Genomic DNA, 12,225 nt, shown 5'->3' on the forward strand with positions numbered 1-12,225 from the left:
GCCCAGTGACCTCGACCCTACCCTTTTACTTCCCCACAGCTCTGAAAGTTTTAAATGTACGTTGCAATAAAGCACACACAGTCCTCCTGATAATCTCCCATTTTAGTCACGCTCCCTCACGAAAAACAACTTTGCCTCAGCCTTCGTGTAATGCGCAGGCGCATAATTCGCCCCCCCCCCCGCCTCGCCCTCCTGTTATAGCAGAGATGAGGGCGTCGCGGGGGGGGGGGGAAGTCGCGCGCATAGAACGCCGTGCCTCAGGAACGTTAAAAATTCGAAAATAGATGCGGCCGTTGCCCGCTCGCGCACGCGCAATCACGCGAGCCTGTCGCGGGGTGAGCCCGGAAGAGGAAGTGGAAGAGCGGGGTGAAAGGTCAGTGGCTGCGGGAGACAGCATGGCCGGCATCCCGGGGAAAGGGAAGAAACGGCAGAAGGAGCAGCACGATGCTGAGAGAACGAGCGAAGGGCTTGGCCCTGAGGGGGCACAAGGCAGCGCCCCCGAGCAGGGCCAGGTCCTGTTCCCGCCGTCTTTCAGCGTCTCGGAAATCAAGAACAAGCAGCGGCGCCATTTCATGTTTCTGCGCTGGAAGCAGCAGCAAAGGAAGGTGCGAGTTGTGAGAGGGAGGGAGGGAGGTTGGGAAGGGTGGCCGCTGGCAGATGATACGTCGCAGCTGTCCGGATCTTGGGGAGCCTGAAATGAGGAGGAGGAAGAGGGATGGTTGGAAGCTGTTGGGGCGTTTAAAGGCGCACACGTGGTGGGGGTGGGCGCGATGAAGTATTAACAAAATACCGAGACTGGGGCAGGGAGATGCTTCGTCGTGAGAGGGATCGGGAGGTACTGTACGTCTTTTCGTTTGATTTCGGCTGGTCAGACCCGATTTCAAGTGCCCACTCAGAGGCAAAAACTCAAGTCGATGGGCTGGGCAAGTCAGTTCCCTCAGATTGAGCCACAGGGTGACTGGGGGGAAGAAAATGGGATAACACTACTGTGCACATCTTGGAAGAGAGGCAGGGAAGAACTGTGGCAAGTTCTTCTGCCTTTAAAACTTATTGTTGAGAGCAGTGTATTGAGTTTTTATCTCATCTATGTGATCAGTACCTGAATTTCTATATATACCAGCCTTGCTATCGTTCGTGAGAAGGATGTGCCTGTTCGTTCATTCTTAGTGGCCAAGTTTATCAAAACGTTTTGTTTTCTTTCTTTCCCCCCTGTATGGTCCAGGAGAAATTAGCCATTAAGAAAAAGAGAAAAAAGGAGCGAGAAGCACTTGGAGACAAGGTAAAGGGGAAGAAGTAGGAATTTAATGTGTCTTAATATGTAAAGGGCCATTCGCGGATGACTCTGGGGTTGTGGCGCTCATCTCGCTTTATTGGCCGAGGGACAGTGGCGTAGCGTGGGTTGTCAGCAAGGCAAGTAATTTGCGCCCCCTAACCCTAACCCCCAGATGTTGCGCCCGGTGCGGCCGGCCCCCCCTGCACCCACCACGCTACGCCACTGCCGAGGGAGCCGGCGTACAGCTTCCGGGTCATGTGGCCAGCATGACTAAGCTGCTTCTGGCGAACCAGAGCAGAGCACGGAAACACCGTTTACCTTCCCGCCAGAACGGTACCTATTTATCTACTTGCACTTTTGGCGTGCTTTCGAACTGCTAGGTGGGCAGGAGCTGGGACCGAGCAATGGGAGCTCACCCCGTCATGGGGATTCGAACCGCTGACCTTCTGATCTGCAAGCCCTAGGCTCTGTGGTTTAGACCACAGCGCCACCTGCGTCCTGTCTTAATATGTACTTTTTATTAATAAAAGTAAATGTTCATTGACTTGCAACTGACTTTGTAGAGTTTATTTTCTCTTGTACAGTGAATTCCTGATATGTGTACATTTGTTGTAGCAAGTGGTCTTAGAAAACATTCTCGCCGTTAGGTGCGATACCATGGGATAGATAGGTTATGTGACTGTGGGGACTCAATAAAATACTAGACCTGGAGGGGCCTTCATAGCCTATTTAGTCCAATCTCCTACTCAGTGCAGGAAATTAGAACTAGAGCATCCCCAACAGATGGCTGCCCTGTCTCAGCTTGAAAGTGGAGAGCCCAGTACTGCTCTAGATAACTGACTTCATCATCAAACTGCCCTCTACCCTGTTAACCAAACTTTACCCCCCTGTAACACACACACAATGTTTTCACATTATGGAATCACACCATCCATAACAGAGGTGATAATACTATTCTGCCTTACATGGATATTAATTGCAAATAAGAACATCTTCCAGGCTTGAGGGAACCTCCAATGAAGAGTTGCTGAATGGGAGCTCCTTGGTATGTTTATGAATGGTGAAGGGTAGCAGCAATTCCATTATTTGCAATATGTGACTGTAAGCACCCACAATTTGCTCCTGGGTGTTGTGGGGAATTGAAAATGGTTGACAGCAGTTGTCTCCTGCTAGATAAAAACTGAATGGGAAAATGTGTGTGTGGGTCGAAGACCCAAAGCGTGAGAGCCTTCAACCCTGGTAGACCCTTGGCAATTGAAAGTGAAAGGCACTGACAGTGGGTTTGAGTACTGATCTACAGCTGCAGGACTTTGAAAAGATGCAATGTGATAACCAAATACTAAGGTGGTGTTGCCATTTTGGTAGCCTTTTCATGCATTACAGAAGTATTAGTGAATTTTAGTTTGTTGTAAGAAAAACAGTTTTGGAGCACAACCATGGTTCCTTGTATGCAAATGTAATACATTTTAGTGACTGCAGAATTTTGATAATTTCTATAGTTATAATTCTGTTTAGAACCTTTAAACATTCAGAAATTATTAAAATTGATTACACTTGATGCGAGCACATTATTTTGAGTAGCTAATAGAAACTTAGCTACTTTGCGGTACAGTTTTAGAAGTCAGTTACTTTTTGGTGTAAGTACATTTTGGCTAGAGGCGGTCCTAGTAACTTTCTTTCTACCACCAGACTTAATCAACACACTTAACACAGTCTGTGGAGTGCTCTTCCCAGGGAACTTCATTATACCTCTTTAGGCGCCACGCAAGAAGTTCCCTTTTAACCAGGCCTTTGGTTGATTGGACTGACATCCTATGTCCTTTTAAAATGTGGGTTTTTTTGGGGGGGTTATTGGGTTTTTATTTTGATTATAAATTTTTTTATTTTATATTTTGATTTTGTTCTGTGAACCGCCCCAAGACCTCCGGGTATAGGGCAGTATCTAAATTTAATAAATAATTTTATTTTTAAAAACTACTGGAGCAGTTGTTGGAAAAAGAGATTACATGAATATTTATTATTTTATATTAATTTTATTTCTTGCAGGCACCACCAAAGCCGGTACCAAAGACAATTGAAAACCAGCGTGTATATGATGAAACCACAGTTGATCCAAACGATGAAGAGGTAGCACTATTTGAGAAAACTATAGTTTCCCTTAAAATGTGCCAATGTTGAATAACATTTCCCTTTTGTATATTCTGAATAGTTTTTGCATGATTACATTTAATAAATAACCGAAGTAGATGGATGTGGATAAAAGTATTTAATTCCTCCCTCCCCCCTGTTTTGTAATAGGCCATTAATAGCCATAGGGTACTGATCAAATGTTAAGTTTTCAAGCTGGTAGAGTCTATTTCTCAATAAAATATTAGTTTAATATTAAATATGGGTTTTTATTTTGCAAGATAAAGCAAGTTTCCCTAAGATTTTTCTCAGAAGGTCCCAGGTTCAATCCCTGAAATCTAAAGTGATCAGATGGCAGAAGGTGTGAAAGATTGGAGCACTGCTGCAAGTAAGATAAGATAATACTGATTTAGTTAGGCACACAGTCTGACCTGTCTTAAGGCAGCCTTTTATGGTTCTGTTTTGAAAATATACCTGAAGCATCTGCCTGACGGTAGATAAAAAGAAGTGCCTCTGATCCTTATGTTGCAGTCTTATTTTAAAGGGCCTCATATGTGTTGCTTAATATTTAAAGATTGTTATCCAAATGCCTACAAGTACATGTACGGTTCTGGTATGAAATGATTACTGGCTGTTAACTCTCTCAAGTTGAAGGTTTTGATTTTTAGCATTATCATCAACAACAAAAATACTCTTGTGTGATTTCATGTAACATTTATCATTTTATATTTCCAGGTTACTTTGGATGAAGCTACGGATGAATTTGCACCCTATTTCAACAGGCAGACAGTTCCAAAGATTCTTATCACAACATCTGACAGACCCCGTGGGGTAAAAAAAATTCTTTGAAAAAAAATAAAAAGAAACATGGTAAAAGCTTGTTACACCTAGCTTATAAGTAAGGTTAGGAGGCATAACATTGTGGGATTGTTTATTTGCTCCAGATTTGTTATCCGTTTGTAAATTATAATGTGTATGATCTACTGCCAGTTTCTTCTTTTTAAAAAAGAATGACACACAATAATCTTCATATAACCTTAAAAATTGAAGTGCAGTGACCCATTCACAAAAATCACGTTTGAAGAAAAACTCTCTTAAAATATTTGGTGGCTATAATGGAAGAATAACTTGATACATATATTTTTTTAGCCAAGATATCAGAATTAATTGGTTATCTGCTATATTTTCCCCAGAATTATCTCAACCAACCAAGTCTTTTGCATTTTTGTGTTTTTTTTTTTGTTTTTTTAATTATTTTTTTGCTTGCAGAGAACTGTGAGATTCTGTGAACAGTTATCAACTTGTATTCCGAATTCACATGTTTACTATCGAAGAGGACTGGCTCTAAAAAGAATTATTCCACAGTGTATCTCGAGGGACTTCACAGATCTGATTGTTATTAATGAAGATCGTAAAGTACCAAGTATCCTTCACGTATGAGACTCTCTTTTATACAGTAGTTATTAATGTTACTGTTGATAATTGCTGTCCTTGGCTCTAGCGGGGGGAGGGCAAGATAGACAATTAATAAATAATGGTAGCACAATTAGATTATAAGCAAAACAGCATTTTAATGGTACTTAAGGATGTGCATGTATATGTAATGTGGAAACTGCAGTTTTGCACTAAGTATAGAATGGTAAGTGCAATAATTATTACTCTTGCACTGGATAGTCTGTCACTATTTTAAGTTTCTACAGAAGCTGCCTTTGCACTGAGTGCTTTTATGTGAAAATTGTTTAACTGTGTTTGTCTTAACTCTGTTGGAATAGATGGGCTTGTATTAAGTCACTTGCCTGAAGGTCCAACTGCTCATTTTAGGATGAGTAGTGTTCGTCTACGTAAAGAAATAAAGGTGAGTTTATTTTCACAAGCAGTCTTCCAACTTGTATGACTGTGTGCTCAGTGTAATACTGTTATTTTGTTCTAGCGAAAAGGAAAAGCTCCCTCAGAACATCAGCCTGAAATAATCCTGAACAACTTTACAACACGATTGGGCCATTCCATTGGGCGGATGTTTGCTTCTTTATTCCCTCACGATCCCCAGTTCGTCGGTAGACAAGTAGCTACATTTCACAATCAGCGTGACTATATCTTTTTCAGATTCCATAGGTGAGTGAAAACGTCTGTTGCAAGGTGTAAGAACTCACTTTGCTTGACATTTTTGCTAATGTTTCCTATCATCTTTTAAAGATACATCTTCAAAAATGAGAAAAGGGTAGCAATTCAAGAACTGGGCCCACGTTTTACCCTGAAATTAAGGTCTCTTCAAAAGGGAACGTTTGATTCTAAATTTGGCGAATATGAATGGATTCACAAGGTATTATATTTCAACAATCTCTTAGCAATGAAGAATTCTGTATGTGTAATTCTGTATGCCTTATCCCTATCATTCACTGTACTTGCCAGCACCTTGTCCATTTGAGGCAATCCTATTTTCAATTATGCTTGCTCCTAGGTACATCTACCTATTTTAATGTAGTAATGGGCTTGTCTATAACAAAGCAACCAGGGCTATTTGCCAAGCAAAAATAAATTTACCTGGGAGTAAAGTCCATTGAACACGGCAAGCATGCACAGGTTCAGGCTGTTGGTCCCTAGTCCTGTGCCTTTTCTATTATTGTGGTTGGGGACAACCCCAGCTTTCTTTCTGCAGTTCCATGTTTAGAGCTGAAGGGGCAACCAGGCAGTTCCTGCAGTTGCACTTCATATTAGGTGGCCACAGAAGCCCAGTACAATTTTAGGGAGCAGGGACTCATTTGGGCATGTGCCAAAACAAGTCCCTTTTTTGCCTACCAGTGTCAAAGTAAAATTTTGGCAAAGTAACATTTAGCTGCCAGCCCAAGCTCTTGCAATCTGCCTTGGGCAGCGAAAGTCTTGGGCTAGCCCAGTCAGGAAGCACAAGCCAAATTATTTGATGACCTAAAGTGAGGCTGACTTAACTTTTGAAGTGCTTATGTGGCTACCTGATCCCCTACCTAAACCCCTTGTGAAACTATGCCTGGTATTCAGCATTCCTAACATGCAAACAAACCTATTAAAATTGTTTAATATTTAATAATCTGTCTCTTACTCATGACTGCTTTATCTTTTAGCGCCGTGAAATGGACACAAGTCGAAGAAAATTCCACCTATAACAGACTAAAAGTGCGAAACTGCTGTTTTATGTTCTGCTGAGTTTTCAGGAACACAGGGGTTGCTAAGGAGTTGCCTCAAGTCTATTCCTGGTCTACATGGAAAACTCCCAAATGACTATTTTCACCAGACTTTACATAAGCATCAGTCAAACTACCCATCTTCTTCAGTGCCTTGAGTACATTCCTCACATCACTGCTACTTTGAAGTGGAAGATTTCATGTTCCAAGAAAATGAATAATCTGCCGATCACTTGTATTTAAGATATGAACTCTTAATCCTGTTCTTTGCAGAGGGTGTTTTGTTTCTAAAGTAGGCTGTTTTAGGAGTAGAATCCTGATACTCAGAGAACAGCATACATGCTAACTCAGTTGTTTACTTTTGACAACTGCTCTTGATAAAGATTGTCATACCATTTTCAATAATTTGCAAGGGTTGTCTTGTATCTTAACTTGTATGGTCACATATTCAGTGCTGATTAAGGTATGGAAATACAGGTCAAGTATTGCATAAATCTGTAAGACTTAAGGGGGGGGATCCAAGTCTCTATTTAACTCTGAAAATATTAGAGACAGGAGACAGTGACTTGCACTGCTTCATGGAAGGCAGTGTACCCCAAATTTTTCCCTTCTTCACACAGAAAAACTTCAGTAAGGGTTAAAGGCGTATAAAACAGGTTTCATTAAAAACCAGTCTTCATATATTGATTTAAATAATACAAGAAAAAACCTTGCTAATGTTAAATCTGAGTATTACCTTGCAGTTATTATTGTTTATACTCAAAACAGCTCATTTAAGTCCTGGTTTAATGGTTGTTAAATGTATGGCCTACCACCTATGCATAGCCACAAGGAGAGAGGAATTTGTTATTTTCAACTAGCTGTGGCTTGTTGTGTCTTAACTGCCAGAAACTGGTGAGCTTAAACTGTTTGGTCAACATAAACTTTCAAACGGAGGTAAATAACCCTGAGCAGCTTCCATCTCAGAATGCCAAACTGATTGCTGTCCTCAGTTGTAGAATCCTTTAACCCCAAGGTACTTGATGCGGTCCCCTCTAACTATTGAGTACAACTCACAACAACCTGACAGGGGCTGATGGGAAGTTGGGAGCCCAACATCTGTGGGGCAACAGGTTGACTACCCCTGCTCTAGCCATTGTAGTAAGAAAAAGAAGTGGCAGGCTGCTGCTGCAAGCAGTTTAGAAAGCTACGTTTTGACAATGCCCTGTGTTTATCTAATGTGTAAAGCATTATACCAGCAAAGTTATTAAATCAACTCTTTAATGCTTGAATATAAAATTGATTCCATCATGATAACAGAAGTTATTGCAACTAGCATACAAGTTTAGAGAGGTAGATTGTAAGAAGTTTGACAACAGTAGCAGTATTACTAGTTCTAAGTTGGCACATTTAACATTTAAGTTTCTGTACAGGTTTCAGGTCACTCTCTTTCACTTCCATATTCACCAGACCCACAACAGATTAGATCTGAAAAACACAAAAGAGAAACTCATTGCAGGAAAACTATTTGCTGATATGTGTGAATTCTGAAAACTACTAACTCCTTCAACTGAGCTCTTCTGTCTACAATTCCAAATACATAGAACAAAATTGCTGAGATGCAAAAAAACAAACCAAAAACACAAAAACAAAACAGCTTTCCTCCCATGTAGTCACTAAATGTTTTTTTACGCTACAAAGGAAGTTTGCTAGTCAGGCTTATTTTACTTAGGAGTTGCAAGGGGATGGGTGCTCTAGGAAGGCTGAAGGCTAGCTAGCCCTCATCTGTGTATCTGGCTGAGAGAACATACAGCAGGTTTCCCCCCAAAGATCATATGGCACATGGGATTATCTGCTCATTCATATATCCTACATAGACCAGCTTCACCAACCTGGTGCCTTCCAGCTGTTTTGGCCTACATTTCCCATCACGTTGGCTGAGGTCAATAGGCGTTGGACTGCAGCACAAGGTTAGGAAAGGATGACTGCCCCAGCCCACAGGCAGCCAAGAGATTTAACATTAGTTCTATCTAAATTCAGTAAGTTGTTTTTAATGTGAAATGGTAAATAGAGCCCTGTATCTCCACAAAATTTAATTATTTAAAAATTACAGTATGTTAGTAGATATGCACAATCAGTTCTCATTTATGATTCACAATAACAAGTTCTTAGCCTAGAAACTGGTGCAACTTAAGCTGCACTACTATACACTTGCCTAGGAGAAAGTCCCATAGAACACAGTGGGACTTACTTTCTAGAAAGCATATCTAGCATTCAACTCAAGTGGGTAAGTGTTAGTTTAACTCTACGTAGCGTAAGGAATGGAACCATAATTATTTTGGGTAGGGTGAGGAATATGTTCCTGGGCTACAACTTCCAGCATCCCTAACCCTTGGGACATGCTAGCTGGAGATGATGGGAGCTGAAGTCCAACAGCATCTAGAGGGCTACAGACTCCCCATCCCTTTTATAAAGACACCAAAGCCATATATTTCACTTAAAAACTTACCACTAAAAGAGTTCACGTAGGTCACACAAGTTAGAGAAATGAACACACTTTCTGCGGCCTAAATGGATTTGTACTTGAAGAAACTCCTGTTAGTAGGGGGTCATGGTGTGCATTCTGCAGGCAAAACTGCTTCAAGTCAGCTGCAGCTTGTGAAACCTAGAACAAATCCACATGATTCAGTAATATACTTAATAGGATGTTAATATGCATATGCTAATCAGAAATCAAAATGGATTCCTCACCCCACCCCCCCAAGGTTCCAGTTGGACTGCACTGGCAGCAGATCTCCAAGAAGCGGCACTAACGTTCTGACAGCTGCGTATATTATTTGAGTCATCAAGTACACAGTATGTCTTCACCCACTCTACATGCTTTAGAACAAAAGCTAACGAAGAACATCAAATCAGAGCCTCCATCATGCAATCTTGGGAGTAAGCATAACTTGGTATACAAATACTGTACATTTAGGGACGCGGGTGGCACTGTGGGTTAAACCACAGAGCCTAGGACTTGCCGATCAGAAGGTCCGCGGTTCAAATCCCCGCAAGGGGGTGAGCTCCCATTGCTCGGTCCCTGCTCCTGCCAACCTAGCAGTTTGAAAGCACGTCAAAGTGCAAGTAGATAAATAGGTACCGCTCCAGTGGGAAGGTAAACGGCGTTTCCGTGCGCTGCTCTGGTTTGCCAGAAGTGGTGTAGTCATGCTGGCCACATGACCCGGAAGCTGTCTGCAGACAAACGCCAGCTGCTTCAGCCAGTAAAGTGAGATGAGTGCTGCAACCCTAGTCGGTCACAACTGGACCTAATGGTCAGGGGTCCCTTTACCTTTACCTTACTATACATTTGGTAAAGCAAAATTAATAAAGTAAGCGCCTGTATTTGTGTAGACACTCAGTTGACTATACTACTTTTTAAAACCAGGAAGGATGCGGTGATCTGCATCAGGGCCCCATGAGGCCACACATCAGTCCTACTTAGCACCACTGCCTTTAAGACCAGCCATCTGAACTCTTATTAATGGGAGATGTTACAGAATGAATCTGGCACATCTGGCACTAAACCTCTAACTTTGGGGGGGGGTAAGATCTGTGGCTCCCCACATGCTGCCCTCCACCTTTCATCAGTCCCAGCCAGTACAACCGATTGGCAACAGTGGTGGGAGCTGAAAGTCCAACAAGATGTGGAAGGCCACAGGTTGCCCCACTCCAGTGCAGAACTGTAAGGGATTCTCACAAGAACAACACAAATATAAGGTGTCTGGATGTGGATATCCTGGGGGCTGAGTCTCTTGCTCTGAAAGAGCCACGTTTCCCCAAGGAGACATGGTGGCACCAGAGGAATAATATTTGTGAGTTCCTTGCTTGCACAACAAATTGCCCTTGCTGGAACTGAAGGCGAAAACGCAACAAGTTAACGAATGAGTAAGCAAACGAAGCGACGCTGAACATAAGGTTGCCAGGTCCTCACTTCAAGAAGCGAGCATTCTCAAAAGATCTTACTCGTGGGTCCTGTATGCAAAGGTTAACTCCGCTTCTCGATGCGAAGTGCTTTGAGCGCTTGAGGGGGGGAAAGCGACCAAAGTTCGCCATTCTTAAATCGGCCTGGATTGCTCGGAGCGCCCGAGGCCAAAGGCTCAAAAGTGCTTGTTTTTAAAGCCGGGGATTCCCCCGCCCCGCCGCGATCTTTCTTCCTCCGCTTGCCCGGGGCCTCGCACACTTCCCCATTTTGCGGCTTGGGCGGACTCCGGCTCAGCTCGCCAGATCGCTCGTTGCGCCTCCCCTTCCTTCCTTCCTTCCCTCCCTCCCTCCGAGGAACAAAAAGGCTTCCAAGGGAGAGGAAGCCGAGATGACAAAGCACCCGCTTCACGATTTCTGAAGCGCTCCCAAACCGACCCCTCCTCCTCCTCCAACTTTCTAAGAGAAAGACAACAGATCCCAGAAAAAGAAGGGAATAACGAGATCCAAGTATGGGTGGGGACTGGGCGGCGGCGATCAGCCTCTTCTCCGGGAACAAGCGCCTAACGGGCCAAGCTAGAGAGCGATCAAGCCAGTTTTAACCTGGGAAGGTCGGGTTGGGGTGTCTCCTGCGCCCCGCTTTTGGCGAGTGCGTTGGATTTTACGCACAGGGTTTTTACGCGCGCTAAGGCGCTGCGAAGGGAAGTGCAAACGAAATAGTTGAAGCAGTTGTGTGAGCGGGATTAATAGCTCCCGGGGCTCAGATTAACGCCCCGGTAGCAGCCATGAGTAGGCGCTCCCCCGAGGCGCAATAATGGCGGCAGTGGTAATGGCACCCTCTCCACCCGCGGCTTCCCCCCGGCTCTCACCTTCACGCGGCTCACGCTGGCCTCGAGGCGCAGCTGCTGCACGACCTTCTTCATGGCCGCCACGTTGGAGGAGCCGGACATGGTCCCCTCGCTCGAGGATCCCGCTCGTTTTCTGGGGCAAGCCGAGCCGAAGAGGCGCCTTCGCAACTTTCCCAACTAAGTTTCCGGCGCTCGGCAAACTCTCCCGCCCGCAGACTAGCGGCGGCTCGCAGACTCACGCGCAGCGCTCGCTGCCGGGCTCCTTTTTGGAAGAAGAAAAAAAAAAGCCTGCCTCCCGGATCTCACCCCACCCCACCGCCCCAAGGGGCGGAAGAGGGAGCTGCCCAGAGGGAAATGAAGGGAAGGGTTTTAAAAGGGAAGAAACGAGATTTTAAGGTTCTTCCCAACCTCGTGTGGTGGCGGGGCGAGGTTTAGAAACACTTAAGAAGCGCGGTGCATTGCATTGCAAGGGGTATTGGCTACACGACCCTGGGAATCCCTTCCAACTCTACTGTTCTACGCAGGTGACACCCACAATTTGCATCGTAAACGTTAGGAAGACTCCGGCAGTGAGACCTGTTCCACTCCCATGAGAGAGTCCTTCCTTGGAGTTTTTAAAGCAAAGATTGGGTGGCCGTTTGTCACTCTTACCTGGGAATAGTTCTGAGTACAGGTGGGATAGCCGTGTCGCAGTTTTAGCCGTGGAAGGTTCGTAATCAGCCTCCACCCATCATCCACTTGCAATATGTACTAGGTTATCTACATCTGCAGGGTAATTTTTTAAGGATTAGGGGTAATGCTTGGATTTGCTTCTGGGCACTTGATTACAGTTACATGCCATTCCTATCATCATCATCATCATCATCATCCTCCATGTATTAAT

General features: G+C 44.0%; 2 protein-coding genes across 2 annotated transcripts; one reads left to right on the forward strand and one right to left on the reverse strand.

Moving 5' to 3' along the window:
* Positions 1 to 269: 269 nt before the first annotated feature.
* Positions 270 to 7,279, forward strand: RPF1 (ribosome production factor 1 homolog). The gene is made up of 9 exons (XM_081914268.1): positions 270 to 605; positions 1,223 to 1,279; positions 3,320 to 3,400; positions 4,136 to 4,231; positions 4,670 to 4,823; positions 5,173 to 5,255; positions 5,331 to 5,512; positions 5,594 to 5,720; positions 6,496 to 7,279. The coding sequence occupies exons 1-9, from the start codon at positions 285 to 287 to the stop codon at positions 6,535 to 6,537; spliced, it is 1,143 nt and encodes a 380-aa protein (XP_081770394.1). The 5' UTR covers positions 270 to 284; the 3' UTR covers positions 6,538 to 7,279.
* A 519-nt stretch (positions 7,280 to 7,798) lies between these two features.
* GNG5 (G protein subunit gamma 5) lies at positions 7,799 to 12,031 on the reverse strand. The gene is made up of 3 exons (XM_081914346.1): positions 11,364 to 12,031; positions 9,044 to 9,199; positions 7,799 to 8,022 (listed from the first exon to the last, which is right to left on the reverse strand). Exons 1-2 carry the CDS (start codon positions 11,442 to 11,444, stop codon positions 9,074 to 9,076), a joined length of 207 nt encoding a protein of 68 aa, XP_081770472.1. The 5' UTR covers positions 11,445 to 12,031; the 3' UTR covers positions 7,799 to 8,022; positions 9,044 to 9,073.
* Positions 12,032 to 12,225: the final 194 nt, after the last annotated feature.

This window comes from Podarcis melisellensis (genome assembly GCF_964234715.1).
Source record: "Podarcis melisellensis genome assembly, chromosome: 6".
In the NCBI taxonomy this organism is placed as follows: Eukaryota; Metazoa; Chordata; class Lepidosauria; order Squamata; family Lacertidae; genus Podarcis; species Podarcis melisellensis.

What these genes read in the sequence shown, in the direction of transcription:
- RPF1 (XM_081914268.1), top strand. Translation starts at nt 285, where the DNA reads ATGCGGCCGTTGCCCGCTCGCGCACGCGCAATCACGCGAGCCTGTCGC. An exon ending in GAGAAGCACTTGGAGACAAG is followed by an intron (nt 1,280 to 3,319) that starts GTAAAGGGGAAG and finishes TATTTCTTGCAG; the next exon opens with GCACCACCAAAGCCGGTACC. An exon ending in TGAAGATCGTAAAGTACCAA is followed by an intron (nt 4,824 to 5,172) that starts GTATCCTTCACG and finishes CTGTTGGAATAG; the next exon opens with ATGGGCTTGTATTAAGTCAC.
- GNG5 (XM_081914346.1), bottom strand. Translation starts at nt 11,444, where the DNA reads ATGTCCGGCTCCTCCAACGTGGCGGCCATGAAGAAGGTCGTGCAGCAG. An exon ending in CCAGCGTGAGCCGCGTGAAG is followed by an intron (nt 9,200 to 11,363) that starts GTGAGAGCCGGG and finishes GATTTGTTCTAG; the next exon opens with GTTTCACAAGCTGCAGCTGA.